This window comes from Macaca fascicularis, chromosome 1 (genome assembly GCF_037993035.2).
Source record: "Macaca fascicularis isolate 582-1 chromosome 1, T2T-MFA8v1.1".
NCBI lineage: Eukaryota > Metazoa > Chordata > Mammalia > Primates > Cercopithecidae > Macaca > Macaca fascicularis.
In genome coordinates this window covers 4,038,142-4,056,342 of record NC_088375.1, presented here as the reverse complement: position 1 = coordinate 4,056,342, position 18,201 = coordinate 4,038,142, and the positions used below count along the sequence as shown (strand labels likewise).

Sequence of the window (18,201 nt, the reverse complement as noted above, 5' to 3'; positions counted from 1 at the left end):
GAATATATGTAACATCAAATTTACCATTTTAACCACTTTTATGCATATAGTCTAGCAGGATTAAGTCAATTCACATTGTCGTGCAGCCATCACCCAGATCCATCTCTAGAACTTTCTCATTCCAAATGGAAACTCCATACCCCTCAAATAGTGACTCCCATTCTTCCTTCATACTTTTTTTTTTTTTTTTTTTTTTTTTTTTTTTTTGAGATAGAGTCTCTCTCTATTGCCCAGGCTGGAGTGTGGTGGCATGGTCTTGGCTCACTGCAGCCTCTGCCTCCTGGGTTCAAGCAATTCTTCTGCCTCAGCCTCCCAAGTAGCTGGGATTACAGGTGCCTGCCACCACACCCAGCTAATTTTTGTAATTTTAGTAGAGACAGTGGTTTCACCATGTTGGCCAGGTTGGTCTCGAACTCCTGACCTCAAGTGATCCGCCTGCCTCGGCCTCCCAAAGTGTTGGGATTACAGGCGTCAGCCACTGCACCTGGCCCCTCATACTATTTTGAGTGTGATTCTTATAATAATATCTTATATTTTTAAAACACGGGATACACCTTACCTTGGTCCTTAAAGAATATGTTTGCTTATTCTGCTGTGGTTCCAAGATTGTTTTTTTCTATAAAGTTTTTCCCCCTTAAGAGCTTATCACAGTGTCTTTTAGGTGAGTCAGCCAAATAAGACATGATGAAAATGCCAGTTTTATGAGGTTTCCAGGTACTCCTTTATAAAGATTCTAAGAAAATCTATGAAAAATTTATCTAAGAGTTGCTTTCAGGGATCTTAATTAGTGGAGGCTGCTGACCACAGGCCATGTCTAGAGTATAGACGATATCGTCACGTTACTCTGTTGTCTTCTCATTATTCAATTCAGCAGCATTTTATCAGGTCTACTGTTTGTTTGCACTGTGCTAAGTACTGTGGGAAACAGAAAAGTTGAAGACATGGCTATTGCCTGAAACGGCAGCTCCTGGGAAAAAATGCAGTAGAAGGAGGAGCTGGCTATAGAAAATATGGTCATTTCTAATCTAAAATTAATATGCCACTTATCATACAACATGAACATTAACATGTTCAGATATGAGAACAAGAGTGAATGCTGGAAATATATTAGAGTAATAACAATAATAATGTAACACCTAACAGTCAGAAAGCATCTATCATGTGTCAAACACCACACTCACACTTTACTCCCATTATCTCATTTAATCCCCACAAGAACAAGAACCTTACAGTGGCGGCTCTTGTCCCCAGTTGAGTTGGAAAAGCTGACACACTCAGAGATTAAGGGCATGGTGCCAGCAAGTGATGATGTGGGGCTCCCATCTCAGACCGGCCTGACTCCGGGTCCAAGGCTGGCGTTTGTCACTGCTGGGACAGCCATTGGTACACTCAGACCTGCCTGACTCCCGGTCCAAGGCTGGCGTTTGTCACTGCTGGGACAGCCATTGGTACACCGTGATGTCTAGTCTGGAAATAAAGAGAGTTGATTTTGTTCTGTTACATTTTATTTTTCACAGAAGCGAAAAGGAAGAGGAAGCAATTCATTTTAAAAGTATCCAAGGCCTGGCACGGTGGCTCACACCTGTAATCCCAGCACTTTGGGAGGCCGAGGCAGGAGGATCACGAGGTCAGGAGATTGAGACCATCCTGGCTGACACCGTGAAACCCCATCTCTACTAAAAATACCAAAAATTAGCCGGGCATGGTGGTGGCGCCTGTAGTCCCAGCTACTCAGGAGGCCGAGGCAGGAGAATGGCGTGAACCCAGGAGGCGGAGCTTGCAGTGAGCCGAGATTGCGCTGCTGCACTCCAGCCTGGGCGACAGAGTGAGACTCTGGCTCAAAAAAAAAAAAGGATCCAAAAGGAGGATGTTGTTTCTATCACGCCATTGCTTGGGGTCTGCCACCAAGTCCCTTACTGGTAGCTTAGGCCTCATTGGTTGGGATTCTTTTTTAAAAAATTGTCTGACTGGGCCGGGCGTGGTGGCTCGCGCCAGTAATCCTAGCACTTTGGGAGGCCAAGGCAGGCGGATCACAGGGTCAGGAGTTCAAGACCAGCCTGGCCAATATGGTGAAACCCTGTCTCTACTAAAAATACAAAAAAGCCGGGTGTGGTGCTGGGCGCCTGTAATCCCAGCTGCTTGGCAGGCTGAGGCAGGAGGATTGCTTGAACCCGGGAGGCAGAGGTTGCAATGAGCTGAGGTCATGCCACTGCACTCCAGCCTGGGCGACAGAGTGAGACTCCATCTAAAAAAAAAAAATTGACTTCCTAAGTTGTCCCTAGATTCCGTCATGTATGACATCCCTGGGGACACCACCATGCAAAGCCAAGCGGTTGGCCAGCAGCCGGTTCCTGGCAGTCTTCATGTCGGGCTGAGGACTCACTCAAGGGGAAATTCACCCATGCGCGAACAGCCTGCCTGTTCGTTTGGTGAAATATGGCAGATTTTTTATTTCTTAAAAGTGAAAAGGGAGATGCTATTAATCAAGGGATTTAAATTATTATTTATTATTATTATTTTTTTTTTTGAGACAGAGTCTTGCTCTGTTGCCTAAGCTGGAGGGCAGTGGTGTGATCTTGGCTCACTGCAACCTCTGCGTCCCGGGTTTAAGCGATTCTCCTGCCTCAGCCTCCCGAGTAGCTGGGACTACAGGTACCACCACCATGCCCAGCTAATTTTTGTATTTTTAGTAGAGATGGGGTTCTGCCATGTTGGCCAGGATGGTCTCGATCTCGTGACCTCGTGATCCGCCCGCCTCGGCCTCCCAAAGTGCTGGGATTACAGGCGTGAGCCACCGTGCCCAGTCAGGATTTAAATTATTTATTTTATTATGTATTCATTTATTTATTTTGAGACAGGGCCTTGCTCTGTCATCCAGGCTGGAGTGCCGTGGCGCGATCTCAGCTCACACAGCCTCGACCTCCCCAGTTCAAGCAGTTCTCCTGCCTCAGCCTCCCGAGTAGCTAGGACTATAGGCACGCCATCACGCCTGGCTAATTTTTGTATTTTTTTATAGAGACGGGGTTTCACCATGTTGCCCAGACTGGTCTCAAACTCCTGAGTTCAAGCGATCTGCCTGCCTCGGCCTCCCAGAGTGCTGGGATTACAGGTGTGAGCCACCCCGCCCGGCTTTAAGTTATTTATTTTAAAAAAAATTATTGCCCACTCTTTAGCAATGGGGAGGGAAGAGTGTTTCTTCCTGGATCCTCAGGAATGGCTGTTCCTTCTGGAAAGGTGCACTTTTCAGGTGAGAAATGAAGTTCAGGGAACCTGGTGACAGTAGATTAATAGTTTCTCAACTCAGCTCCGTTTGCCACCTCTGACATGCAGGACTCATTCATTTTTTCAACCACTGTCATTCATGTATTTATTCATCAGTAAGTGCCTTCCTTGAGCACGGCACACCAAACTGTATAGCAGGGCTCAAAGGACCATCGTGCACAGTGCCTGCCCTCATGGGGCTGGCTGTCTAGTGAGGGAGGTGGGCGTGTGAACAGGCCAATCACACACCAGTGGCCACCACCAGGGCAGAGTGATGGACAAAGCACTGCTGATGGGCACAGAGCACAGAAAACAAAACGACCACCCTGGGCCTGGTGCTGTGGCTCACACTTGTAATTCCAGTGCTTTGGGAGGCTGAGTCTGGAGGGTTCTTTGAGGCCAGGAGTTTGAGACCAGCCTGGGCAGCAGAGTGAGACCCTATCTCTCTCTCTCTCTTTTTTTTTTTTTTTGAGACAGGGTCTCACTCTGTCGCATAGGCTGGAGTGCAGTGGCGTGATCTCGATTCACTGCAGCCTCTGCCTGCCGGGTTCAAGCGATTCTCTTGCCTCAGCCTCCTGAGTAGCTGGGATTACAGGCACCATCACCATGCCTGGCTAGTGTTTTTGTAATTTTAGTAGAGATGGGATTTCACCATGTTGGCCAGGCTGGTCTTGAACTCCTGGCCTCAAGTGATCCTCCTGCCTCAACCTCCGAAATGCTAGGATTATAGACGTAAGCCACTATGCCTGACCTCAAGATCCTATTTGTATCAAAAAAAAAAAAAAAAAAAAGAAAGAAAGAAAATTAGCCAGGTGTGGTTACTCACACCTATATCCCAACTACCTGGGAGCTGAAGTGCAGGCTACGTGTGAGGATCGCTTAAGCCCAAGAGTTAGAGGCTGCAGTGAGCCTTGACTGAGTCACTGCACTCCAGCCTGGGCAATGGAGTGAGACCTTGCCTCTTCAAACAAACAAACAAACAAAACTCTGGCTTCAGGAGTCTAGAAATTAGGAGGTGACATCTGAGCTGTGTCTTAACGCAAACAAACAAAACTCTGGCTTAAGGAGACTCGCCGAGATCGCGCCACTGCACTCCAGCCTGGGCGACAGAGCGAGACCCTGTCTCAAACAAACAAACAAATAAATAAATAAATAAATAAAAGAGTAAGGAAGTGAACCCAGTGGATATGCTGGGGCATCAGATACAGGCTGTTGGCCATTTAGTTAAAATAAGATGGATGACCATAATCTAAAAGATGTAAAAAAAGAAACTAACTTACTTAATTTTTTTGAATGAGTAAAACGTACGTAGTACAAAACTCAAAAGGTATAAAGGCTCATAGAGTAAAAACTAATTTTTCTGTATAAATGTGTCCCACAACCACTCGGACGCCTCCCTCCTGAGCACATCGAATCCAGGGAGTCCTTGTGTGAACAGGTAGGTGGTGTCCTTACGCGCCCTTCATGCTTCTCTACACACCACACTTTTCTCACGAAGCAACAGGTCCCATACGCTCAGTTCCTGATTGTATAAATACCCACCTCATCGATTTCAATGACTGCATAATATTCTATTGCACGAATGTGCCATATTTTATTTAACCAGTTTCCTTCTCAAGAATATGGAGGCGGTTTTCCTTCTTTCAGAAACTCTGATTTATTTATTTATTTATTATTTGTATTTTTTTTTTCCTGACAAAAATGCTGTTGAGAACAGAAATTCGGGTTTAAGTTGCAGTGGCTGTTCTGGTTTCTATAGAACTGGATTCTAGCCTTTTCTTCATTTTCTTTTGCCTGGTAGATTTTTGCTTATCCTTTTCTTTGCAGCATGTTTCAAACATTTTATTTTGGGTGTGTCTCTCGGATACCCAATCAGTGATTGTGACATTTTCAGCAACTGCTATAATTTCCACTTCAGATACAGAGACACCTGTCACTTAGCACCTTCCATGAAGAGCTTCTGAGCGAATTTCTCCAGTGGGAAGGCACCTCGGGGGTGACACATGGATAACGTGGAATCATGCAGTTTGGGCAGATTACCGGTTAAGAGCAACATGATGTTTGGCCCACTTTGACTTACAGGCCACTAAAGCCTCAAACAATACGACACCTGGCCTTTTACCAAACGCGGACAGCGGAGGTGTTGGCAGGAATGGTGTTAAGCCAGGTTCATCTGCATTGGTCAAGCATAGACTTCTATTTTTAAAATATTTAGGGCAAACATAGTTCAAAATTAATTTGGTCAACTACATTTTTCTTTAGTTTCTTTAGTTTTGAAACTTTTGTATATTTTTATTAATTATGAAACTCATACAAATGTTATGTAGGCAGAATTTCCAGGAAGTTTTATGCCCCTTTTTATAAACCTGTGACAAAGAAATAAGTGATATAATAGGGAAATACTGAGGTGTATTTGCACAGTCTTTGTATTTTACAAAATTATCATCTGACCATAGATGTGATCGTTGCTGTTCCAAGTAACAGAAAGCTGAACCCATAAAAGGAAGTAACTGGCTTATATGTAACAGAAGAGTCTAAAAGCAGACATAGCTTCAGATGCAGCTTGATCCAGGGCTCAGATGCCATCATCAGAATCCAATTCTTGGATTTGTTTCTTTGGGTTGGCTTCATTTTCAGGCAGCCCCTTTCCTCATATCCTCAGGATGGCAGAGGCAGCCCATGGCCTTTCCCTTACAGAGATAGGTTACCAGGAAAGAATACTTCTAACCCTAGACATGAAACGACAGTCTGGAACTTCCTTCTGACTTGATCAGCCAAGTCCCTGTTGGAACCATCACTGCCTGGCTTAGGCCTGAGACAGTGCTGCCCCTCTACTACCAAAGGCAGGGCTGGCCTTCCCTAAAGTGTGTGTTCCGGGTGGGGGAGAGGAATGGATCTGAACCAAAATGAGGGCTGTCCAGCATCAGCAAATATCCCCGCGGTCCCCATGCCTCTAACAGGAGGCAAACCATCAGCCCCTCCCTCTGGCTCCCCTACTGAAAATACCCCCAGGAGCCCACAGGTCTTAGGCTTCTCCGAGCTACTTCTGCATCTACTTTTTTGCTTCCTTAATTATTTTTTATTTTTATTTTTATTTTTTTTGAGACGGAGTCTCGCTCTGTCACCCAGGCTGGAGTGCGGTGGCGCGATCTCGGTTCACTGCAACCTCCACCTCCCAGGTTCAAGTGATTCTCCTGCCTCAGCCTCCTGAGCAGCTGGGATGACAGGCACGTACCACCACGCCTGGCTAATTTCTGTATTTTTAGTAGAGACAGGGTTTCACCATGTTGGCCAAGCTGGTCTCGAACTCCTGATCTCAAGTGATCCACCCGCCTCAGTCTCCCAAAGTGCCGGGATTACAGGCGTGAGCCGCCATGCCCGGTTGCTTCCTTAACTCTTGATCTCCTGTCTGTATCTTGCTTTGTCTAGCTGTTCTCTTCTCTCCATATTCATCCAAATACAGGACATGACCCTTCTCTAATTTGCTTAGAAGTACCTGGATGCATGGCATTGTATGTGGTACACCTTGAACGAAGGGTGAAGAAACGAGGGGGAGTGACTTAGTAGCATGTGACAGCACACAATTTAAATTTTAATATTAGCTCATTTACTAAAAACAGCTTATATAATAGTCACTCACATACCTCAACACTCACCATCCCTTCCCCACTTTTTTTCTGGAGACAGGGTTTCACTGTTGCCCCGGCTGGAGCGCAGGTGGTGTAATCACGGCTCACTGTAGCATCGACCTCCTGGACTCAAGGGGTCCTCCTGCCTCAGCCTCCTGAGTAGCTGGGACCACAGGTGCATGCCACCACGCCCAGCTAATTTTTAAAATTTTTTGTAGAGACAAGGTCTGGCTGTGTTGCTCAGGCTGGTCTAAACTGGGTTCAAGTGATCCTCCCACCTCAGTCTCCCAAAGTGTTGTGACTGCAGGTGTGAGCCACTGTGCCCAGCCAACATTCACCCCTTTCAAGTGTGCAATTCAGTGGATTCTAGCATCTTCACAGTGCTGTGTAACTATCACTCCTGTCTACTTACAAAGCATTTCCATCATCTTAAAAAGATTCCCCATGTCCAGTAGCAGTTCCCCTTCCCCCACCCTCATCCTCCGGCAACCACTCATCTTCCTGTGTGTCTGTGGATTTGCCTCTTCAGGGCATTTCATATAAACACAATCATACAATATGTGGCCTTTCGTGTCTGGCTTCTTTCAGTTAGTATAAGGCTTTCGAGGTTCATCCATGTTGTAATATATATCCTGAGTTCACTCCTTTTTGTTAAGCTCACAAAAGCACTTTTTATTTGTGGCAAGGAGAGTGGCCGCAGGGATTACAGTTCCAGCAGTCAAAACGTAGCTCCAGGTGGCACTACTTGGACCGTAGATTTTGCTTCATTTTGACTGGAAAAGGGTGTTCAGGATGTACCTCTCCCAGCTGGACAAGAAAAAGGGCAGAGAAATCTGAAAGCGACGTCTCATCTACACAAACTGCTCTTTGGACTCAGCATCAACCTGACCACACCCTTGCTGGTCAGTCGGCAGGTCGCTGACCCGCTGTTAAGGGTCACAGGCCGTACTACACTTGCTAGAAAAACTGAAGCAGGAAAAAGAGGTGCCGGGCACTTGGGGAAGAGCAGGTACCTGCAGCTTTAAAGCTCAGTGTTGAAGGGGTAATCCTTGCAGCAGGCACAGCTCACCAAGACGCAGACCCTCCCGTCGCCCTCCCGTCCCCGCTGCCGCTGACTACAGTGGTCACATCAGGCTGCTCAGCGGAAAGTCAAAGACCTCCAAGTTTTCAGCAATGCGTTCCAGTGTCACCACGAAATGGTAGGAATTACCACCAAGTTCCTCTGCATGGGAAACCAGATCAGAACCTGGGCTGCGTTTTTATTTGTTTATTTTTATTTTTTACTGTGCTTGGCTGTGATTGCTTTGGTGCAGGGATCCCCCAGACCTGTCACAAGAGCTGAGGGGACTATAGGCAGTCACCACCTTGCCTTTGGATTGGCAGCCCTGGATTAACTTCTGCTGAGGTGGGTGCAGGTGGCACTCACTCTGGTTAACCACTGTTTTTAAGCCAGGTTTCTTTTTTTCTGTCTTATACATACATTTTTAGAGACAGGATCTCACTCTATCACTCATTCTGGAGTGTAGTCGCATGATCATAGCTCACTGCAGCCTCGAGTTCCTGAGCTCCAGTGATCCTCCCTCCTTGGCCTCCCAAAGTGCTGGGATTACAGGCCGAGACACCACACCTGTCTTAAGCCGGGTTTCTTTACCAGCTCCTGGGTATGGCAGCAGCTGGAGATACCAGAAGCTTTCATAGCCCTTCATCTAGCAGCTCCTCCATGTGGCCACCCACGTGTCCATGAAGTTGGTGTCACTAGGTACCACGTTGTCTGTCCCATCCAACAGGAAAAATAGCCTGTTGGCCAGTGAATAAGGGAGAGCTCCAGGTGGTCCCCTGAGGGTCTTCTGACGGGTTCCTTTACCAGGCTGTTCTCATGGTATGAGCACCGCAGCTTGCTGACAGTGGCAACGTTCTCAAGCTTCGCAGACTCCGTCACTTGGCCTGGAGGGGACTTCTAGGTGTCCAGCCCCAGGACAGGCATTTTGGCACCATGATTGAGCACGATATGGTGAAGCCATCCTCACAGGGTTAAGAAGAATTCTGGACAGAAATATAGTTGTAATTAAGCATCCGTCAGCCTGCACTTTGACCCACTTCCTTGTAACCGACAGTGAAGTAGCACCAGATACCGTTTGCACCCCCGTTGTTCCTATAGATAGGATCTCTGACCTGAGAATCATAAGGCTTTTGTTTAAAATAGATGGGATCTCTGACATTAGAATCATAAGGCTTTTGTTTAAGAATTGCTTAAGGTGTTTTTCAGATCCTGAATTCCAGCAAAACAGCCGACACCAACCAGTTTGAAGCCCCCCACAGAGGAATGTGATCTGCGTGAAAATACAGCTTCATCTCCCTCTCCCGTGACTCCACCCTGCACACTTTGACCAGTCGATCATCTCCACACTCCAGTCTCTACTCCCCAGCCCTTAAAAACCCCAGACTCCTCAGGGAGATGCTTCTGAGGTCTCCTCCCATGTCCTCCTTCGGCGACCCTCCGATGAAACCTCTTTCTCTGCTACAGCCCTGTGCCTCGGCGTATTCACTTGCCGACCAGTCCCATCCAGCAACGGGCCCATCGTGGTTACCGTGGCCGGCCGAGCCTGCTGTGCCTCACAGACCCCACTCAGGATCACACCACTTCGTTCCACGGTTTGGAGATGCCATGTTTGCTTATCCCTTCATCAGCTGATGAGCATTTGCGCTGTTTTCACTTTTTGGCTATTATGAGAATGTTGCTATGAGCATCCGTGATATTCGCCCATTTAAAAAGGTGTTTTTCACCATAGCTGCTGTGGGAAATTTCTCCCTGGCTCTGTCCTTTCTTTGTAGCCCCGCCTTCCCCCAGGTTTTGACTCTCCCTCTCTGGCTCACGGTCAGCCCCTTGCCTCACCTCCCAGAGCAGTTCCACTCTCCCACCTCCTCCTGCGGCATTTCCAAAGCCTCTGCTTAGCAAGGCACCACCCATCCTGCACCTCTCCCCTCAGGGCTGCGAGCACCTGCACACACTTGGTGGTTATCATATGCTGCAGCTCAATCAAATGCTCTCAGTTTTACATCACCAAGCTTTGTAAGCCAAAGGGAAGGCAAGGATTTGATTTTCACATCACATGAATCATGACACCTATCTTAGAAGGCAGAAGCAACTATAGTTGGAATGCAATTTTGTTTTCAATATGTGGAACCATGTCAAGGCTCTTTCCTCCCCATATGTCCTGCCCTGTTAATGGCTGGGGCTGAGGGTTTTCCCAGAAAACCAGATTGTCCTCACACGTTCAGCAGGACCCTGCGGCTTCCACAGATAGTGGGACTGTTACCAGAAAGAAGTCTCGACCCAGACGCCAAGAGAGGTTCTTGGATCTCGCCCAAGAAAGAATTTGGGGGGAGTCCATAGAGTGAAGCGAAAGCAAGTTTGTTAAGAAAACAGGAATAAAGAATGGCTACTCCATAGGCAGAGCAGCTCCGAGGGCCGCTGGTTGCCCATTTTTATGATTATTTCTTGATTATATGCTAAACAAGGGGTGGATTATTCATGAGGGAAAGGGGTGGGCAATTCCTGGCACTGAGGGTTCATCCCCCTTTTACACCATATAGGGTAACTTGTTGACATTGCCGTGGCATTTGTAAATGGTCACGGAGCTGGTGGGAGTGTCTCTTAGCTAATGCGTTATAATTAGCATCTAATGAGCAGTGAGGACGACCAGAGGTCACTCCATCACCATTTTGGGTTTGGTGGGTTTTGGCCGGCTTCTTTACTGCAACCTGTTTTATCAGCAAGGTCTTTATGACCTGTATCTTGTGGTGACCTCCTACCTCCCCCTGTGACTTAGGATGCCTGACGGGCTGGGGATGCAGCCCAGCGGACCTCAGCCTTATTTTACCAGCCCCTAGTCGCTCTGATTCAAATGCCTCTGACAGGACCATGCAGACTTGAGAAACAGGCCCCCAGCCAACCAGACTCTGGCTCTAGGACACGCTTAATACTATGAAAAGAACGTTACGGGGCACAGTTACAAATACCGGGGTGTAAACCTTCAGATTAGAAGACACTTGTCAGACCCAGAGGCTCATCCAGCTCCATGGAGATCATCATCACCACAAGCTCTTCAGACAGCGATGGGGTTTTCTAAGGGATATTTTTATTTTCTGGATTGCAGTTTTGTTTAGGAAGACATGAAAGTGAGGATCAACTACTTCGAGGATTGTACGACTTTGTAAATTGCACAAATATGCATATTTATATCTGCATTTGTGCACACAAACTTGTCAAGAAGCTTATTTCTGGAAAGAGCCAGTGGTTCTGGGGGAAAAAAAGATAAATACGAGACCCTTCAGTAGAGAGGAAGTTACTTTGGGAAGATTTTGATTTTTTTTTTTTTTTTTTTTTTTTTGAGACGGAGTCTCGCTCTGTCCCCAGGCTGGAGTGCAGTGGCCGCATCTCAGCTCACTGCAAGCTCCACCTCCCGGGTTCCCGCCATTCTCCTGCCTCAGCCTCCCGAGTAGCTGGGACTACAGGCGCCTGCCACCTCACCCGGCTAGTTTTTTGTATTTTTTAGTAGAGACGGGGTTTCACCGTATTAGCCAGGCTGGTCTCGATCTCCTGACCTTGTGATCCGCCCGTCTCGGCCTCCCAAAGTGCTGGGATTACAGGCTTGAGCCACCGCGCCCGGCCGGGAAGATTTTGATTTTTAAAGAAGCAGTGTTCACCCATGTTTTTAAAAAGGAACATGGATTTCAACAATAATATAACGAGCAAAGCATCTGTTTCATTTATGAAATTACACCTACTAAAGAACAGAGTCAGTGAGGGTTAAGGTAGGATGATGGTGACAGGGAAAGAAAATAGAAGGAAGGCTAGGCATGGTGGCTCACACCTGTAAGCCCAGCACTTTGGGAGAGCGAGGCGGGTGGATCACCTGAGGTCAGGAGTTTGAGACCAGCCTGGCTAACATGTTGAAACCCCATCTCTACTAAAAATACAGTATTTAGCATGGTGGCAGGCACCTGTAATCTCAGCTACTCGGAAGGCTGAGGCAGGAGAATCCCTTGAACCCAGGAGGCAGAAGTTGCAGTGAGCCAAGATCGCACCACTGCACTCCAGCCTGGGCAACGAGAGCACACCTCTGTCTCAAAAAAAAAAAAAAAAAAAAAAAAAGAAAAGAAAAAAAAAAAGAAAGAAAAAAAAGAAAAAGAAAATGGAGAGGAAAACAAAGACCGAGGTGCAACCAGGCCTTTGGAAAGTGAGGCTGTGACCCCTGTGCAAGCGAGAGCCCTGTTGTCTCCCACAGTGCCCGCCACGTACTAGCTGCTCAGTAAATGGCTGTGAAATAAATGCTGATCACAAAGGACAGAATGAGAAAGATTAAGAGAGGGAAAAAGGAGTGTGGAGGAGTACAAGGAGAAATAATAACAGGCTGGGCACGGTGGCTCATGCCTGTAATCCCAGCACTTTGGGAGGCTGAGGTGAAAAGATCATTGAGGCCAGAAGTTTGAGACTAGCCTGGATAACAAAGCAAGACCTTGTCTCTACCAAAAATTAGCCAGGGTAGTGACACGCCTGTAGCCTGTAGTCTGTACTTGGGAGGATGAGGTGGGAGGATCACTTGAGCCCAGGAGTTCGAGGCTGCAGTGAGCTATGATTGTACCGCTGCACTCCAGCTTTGGGCTATAGAGCAAAACCACGTCTTGAAAATAAAAAATAAAAAGAGAAATCATAGCAACCAGTTCCGCTAATGTAAGGCTCTTCCACTTACAAAACCCTCGCCATGACTTGATTCTTATAGTCAATCCACAGGGTAAGAAAGAACATTTGTACAGAGAAAGCATAACGTTTATGAAGTCAGTCACCAGAGGCCATGCTCCTGGGAGGTGGCAGGACCAGTTCTAGACGAGGACGTCCGTCTGCCAGCCCCATCCTGACTGCAGACACCTCGCTGCTTCTGTCTGCTGAAGGCACAGCCTCAAAATTGGGCCACTGTTGAGGGGCCTGGGGTCAGGGCTGGAGATGGGGCCGTGGGAGGTGTCAGCACAGGGAGGATATTCGGAACCATGAGACTGCTGAGACCACTAAGGAGTGGCGGGGAGCACAGATGGAGAAGAGAGGCCGGAGGACCGAGCCCTGGGTGCCCATCCTTCGGAGGGCGTGGAGAAGGGACAGACCCAGACCGGGAAGGTGACTCGGTGGAAGGAACCAGAGGGAGGGAGTGGGGAGCCCTGGGAGCCACGTGGAGAGGGAAGGGGGCCACCCTGTCAGAATATAGCAGTGCCTGATACCTAGTGAGAGCCCCAGAAATAAGAGCTCGTTCCTATTTTTATTCATGTCTTGTTGGGAGGAGGAGCGAGCCGCGAGTGTGGTGAGAGCTAAATTGTCATGCACCACAGCACAGAGTAAAGAGCTGATGTCCCCAATGGATAAATCAAGAAACAACAGAGCCAGCACATTGAGAAAAGCAGAGGTGAATACCTCAGAAACCTCAAAATTGTCCCCTCAGAGGGGAGGAGGACAGGCGTGGAGGGAAGGGGCGGCCAGGACAGGGGGTTTTTAAAAATAAGCCTTTTGATATTATTTGCACATGTAGTTCTTTGATAAAGAATTTTTTAATTTTTAAATTTTTGTAGAGATGGGCCCTCACTCTGTCCCCCAGGCTGGAGTGTAGTGGCATGATCATGGCTCATTGCAGCCTCCACCTCTTGGGCTCAAGTGATTCTCCCGCCTCGGCCTCCCAAAGTGCTGGGATTACAGGCATGAGCCATGCACCCAGCCTGATTAGAAAAAAAAAAAAAAAAAAAAAAGCTTCAAAGGACACAAAAAGAGAGCTTTTGCGCATGCAGCTGTCTAAGGTGACTGATGAATGGCAGAGCCCACCAGGCTGCGGGGCTGGCGTGGACGTTCTCCCGCGGGGCCGGGGTGGACGTTCTCCCGCGGGGCCGGCGTGGACGTTCTCCCGCAGGGCTGGGGTGCTCATTCTCCAGGACCCCTCGTTCACACTGACTGTCGTGGACGACATCTGTGCACTGCTAGGACAACTCGTTCTTTATTCACTAAGCGCTTTCCTGGCTCAGTGAGAGGAAACTCAGAGGCCCCGCAGCAGAGGAATAACAGGCTCCAGTGGAGAAGGGACCGGGAAGGAAGTAATTGGAAATCTCTTCTTCCTCCCAGGTTCTATCTCCTCTGCTCACTCCCCGCTGTGGAGGGTCGGTAGCAAGGGCGGTGACACACTCCCACCCCGTCCTTGTCACACTGTGATCTCCCCCAATGCATCACACCTGCACCTTCCAGGCTCTGGAAAGACGATGTGCCTCTTCTACTTTGGAAAATCACAATTCTCAGAAGACCAACAGAAATGCATGTAGAAAATGATGGAAATTACTGGGTATCAGAGGACACGATGACCTGAACGAGCAGGAAGATGGTAGGGGGCGGGGGGTGGGGTGGAAGCTGGCTAGGACTCGGTAGTGACAAATGCATAACTGTTTGCTTATTTTCAGTGCCTTTTGCTTCAAATGAGAGGTTTCTGCTGTCCCACGGTGAAGTGTGAGGCATAAATCCTGCTTCATTACAGGGGACTTCTAGGGGGGTGGCACGGAGCCCAGGAGTCCCCCTGGCATGATGAGGGGAAGTTGGGAAAGAGAAACGAAAGAAAATGGAAGAGGGCCAAACGCAGGAGGTGTGAGGAGGAAAGCCAAGGAAGACGATGGGAGAGGGAATATTAAAAAGGAGGGAGAGGCCGGGCGCGGGGCTCACATCTGTAACCCTGGCACTTCGGGAGGCTGATGCAGGAGGATCGCTTGAGCCCAGGAGTTTGAGACCAGCATGGGCAACATGGTGAAACCCCATCTTTACAAAAAAAAAAAAAATACAAAAAGTAGCTGGGCAGGGTGGCAGGCACCTGTAGTTCAAACTGCTTGGGAGGCCGAGGTGGTGGGAGGGTTGCTTGAGCCCAGGAGGTCAAGGCTGTAGTGAGCCATGATCACGCCACTGCACCTCTAGGCTGAGCTGCCTCAAAAAAACAATAACAACAGAAAAAGGGAATGAGAGGTAGGGTCTAATAGGTAGGAGGTAGGAGGCTGGCCCAGGAAATGAGTCGGGTGTTATTTTGTGCACTGATGCAGTGAGTTAACGCATTCGTTTCCTAAGGCTGCCAGGGTGAGTTGCCACAAACTTGGTGGCTCAAAATAGAAAATCCAGATGGCAGCAGGGCCATGCTCTCCCCCAGGTCCCAGGGGAGGATCCCGCTCACCCTTGCCTCTCCAGCTACTGCTGGCCCCATGCGTTCTTCGTCCTGCAGCTGCGTCACTCCCGTCCCTGCCTCTCTGCCTTCACAGGACCTTTTCTCCTGCGTTTCTCCACGGAGTCTGTGTGTCTCCAGTCTCCCTCTTCTTTCTCTTATAAGGACACTAGTCACTGGATTTAGGGCCCACCCTGAGTCCAGGATGATCTTATCTCAAGATCCTTAATTTCATCTACAAAACCCTATTTCCAAATATCACATTCACGTGTACGGGGGGCCATGGACTGAATGTGTCCCCCCAGAATGCCTCTGTTGACATCGTAATTCCAGTGTGGCAGTATTTGGAGGCGGGGCCTGTGGGAGGTGATCACGCTGTGAGAGTGGAGCCTTCATGAATGGGATTAGCGCCTTTATGAGAAGAGGCTGGAGATCCACCATGTGAGGATGTGGGGGGAAGGTAATGCTCTCGAGCCCAGAAGCAGGTCCTTGCCAGAACTGACCATGCTAGCACCTTGATCTTGGATTTGCAGCCTCCAGATGGTGAGAGACAGATGTTTGCTGTTTAAGCCACCCAGTCTTGGCATTTCTTATAACAGCCCTAAGTGATAACTGATTTGGGTGCCCCTATTCAACCCTTGTTTTGACTTAGATGACATTCTCTACAGGGAAAATTTCTTAGGACTGTTGGACAAAATGCTTTCTTTTCTGGCTTTTGTTTTGTTTTGCAAAAAAAAAAAAAAAAAAAAAAAAAAAGAAAAATGAATGGGTCAATGAGAACATCTGAAAAGTCTGAAGTATCACTGAGGAAACACAGGGCAATTGAGAACCCGAAAGTGAATGGAAACCTATGATAGAAGTGAGATATGCTTTTCTGTTGTCCCCTCATCGGGCTGTGTGTGATGACACAATGCTAATAGCCGGCAAACAGCGAGGAAACGAACATGATCCTGACAGCTGTGCCCACGCTGAGTGATTTTTAAGTTGAATATCTGAGTAAAATAAATAATTGTCTCATTTCTTTGTTGATTTAACCAACTCTGAAGCCTAAAAGACACATGTCAGGCCCTGCGAGGGGAACCAATAGGAATGTGGCTGAATGGCGTCCTTGGAGAGTTCATGGTCTGATAGGAGAGAAGGATTTTATAGGAAATCACAGTCACAAGAAAGGAGCCCACACGAGATGGCCGTGGGGGTTTGGGGAACAAGATAGTGCACCCAGTTGGAGATATCAGAGAGGGCTTCCTGGAGGAGGTAGCATTGGAGCTGGGCATGGTAGGAGGAAGGATCTGAATGAATATGTGGTGAGAGGAGGAAGGCCATTCTAGGCAAAGGCAAAACAGAGGTGGGAGGGGGGAGCTCGTCAGGGAGTAATTAATAGTTCAGTTTGGCTGCACCTTAGAGTCTGTGGACGAGAGTAGTGGAGATTAAGCATAGCGGGGTTATGCTGGGGCTGGCTCCAGGAGGGCCTTGAAGGCCACGCAGAGTTGATGCTGCAGACCCAGCATTCCGAGGTTGGGAGAGAAGGTCCAGCTCACAGAGAAGCTGCAGGGGCTGGAGATAGTGGGAGAGAGCTCCTCCAAAATGCCTGATGTGCTCTGGGGCATCCCTCCTACCCTAGAACTGATGCCCTAGACAATGAGAACCGCTAAGGCTCTGAGCAGGGAATAGCACTGCGAAGCTGCGCTCCAGGAAACATTCATCTGCAGCTCCTGTGGTGGCTCACGCCTGGAATCCCAGCACTTTGGGAAGCCAAGGCGAGCAGGTCACCTGAGGTCAGGAGGTCGAGACCAGCCTGACCAATGTGGCCATACCCTGTCTCTACTGAAAATACAAAAATTAGCAGGGCGTGGTGGTACGCACCTGTAATCTCAGCTACTCAGGAGGCTGAAGCAGGAGAATCACTGGAACCCGGGAGGCGGAGCCTGCAGTGAGCTGGGATCACACCACTGCACTCTCCAGCCTCGGTGACAGAGCGAGACTCCATCTCAAAAACAAACAAAAAAGCCACATAATGAGGATGCGACAAATTTCATGGGTCTCTACTGCCATCTCCCCAGTTACGTGGAACTGAGGGCTGACCAAGGGGGATGGCTGTGGGAAGAGGAAAGAAGCAAGCCGTGGGCTCATCCCTTGCTAGTGAAGCAGGGACTGAGCTGCCTGGTGCCGTGGGGCTGGGCGCAGGGAAAAGCTTTTCTGGCTGGATGTTCACTCCTTGTTTGGGTGAAGATAATGTGTGTGCAACTGTCTCAGCTTCCCATCTCACAGGAGTTCCTAGTGCACTGCTGATCCCGAGGCTGTGCAGATCCGTGCTTAAGACACTCGTCTGTTCTCTGACACTCCTCCCTCATCTGTTCTCTGTTTTACTTACACTGGCAGAGGGGAGGATGAATATCCACGGCCCCTCATTTCCTTCATTTGGGTGATGGAAAGATGAAAACGTTTCAGCATCCCTTGTTGACATGTGAGCTGCAGTAAGGCCTAGAGAGTCCTCTATCCACTGAGAGCTGGGGCAGTGTGTGGCGGAGACAGAAGAGATGGGGGAATACCCCATGGACTCGTGTATCAGCTCAACTTCTCCCAAGCATTCCATTCCCCTGCGCAGGCCCCAAGTCTCAGAATCATCCTTGCCTCCCTTCTTTCTCCCTCTCCCTCCTCATCCAACCTGCCAAATCCTATCTTCACAATATGACCAGTCAACATACTGAGGACATTATGCTAAGGGAATAAGGCAGTCCCCAAAGGACCGACACTGTATAATTCCACTTCTCTGAAGTACCTAGGAGATTCAGATTCCTAGAGACAGAGAGTAGAATGTGGATGCCAGGGGCTCTGGGAAGGAGAAAATGGGGGGTTACTGCTTAATGGGTACAAAGTTTCAGTTCTGCAAGATGAAATGAGCTCTGGAGATGGATGGGGTGATGCGTGTGCAACAATGTGAATGTGTGTAATACCACTCAGTGTACACTCAAAAATGCTGAAGATGCTAAAGTTTATGTTATATGCATTTTTTATAATAAATAAATTACACACTAAAGACCACCGACATCAAGTTATGATCTCTCATTGGACAAAGAGTGACA

The 18,201-nt window shown here is 48.3% G+C and overlaps 1 protein-coding gene across 1 annotated transcript in view; it reads left to right on the top strand.

Annotated features, from left to right (window-relative positions):
* Positions 1-18,162, top strand: part of DRC8 (dynein regulatory complex subunit 8) — a 168,542-nt gene extending 150,380 nt beyond the window's left edge. The window contains 2 exon segments of the mRNA XM_015431792.4: positions 14,050-14,151; positions 14,154-18,162. Of these exon segments, the coding sequence (XP_015287278.3) occupies positions 14,050-14,151; positions 14,154-14,287 (236 nt within the window). The 3' untranslated portion in view covers positions 14,288-18,162.
* Positions 18,163-18,201: the final 39 nt, after the last annotated feature.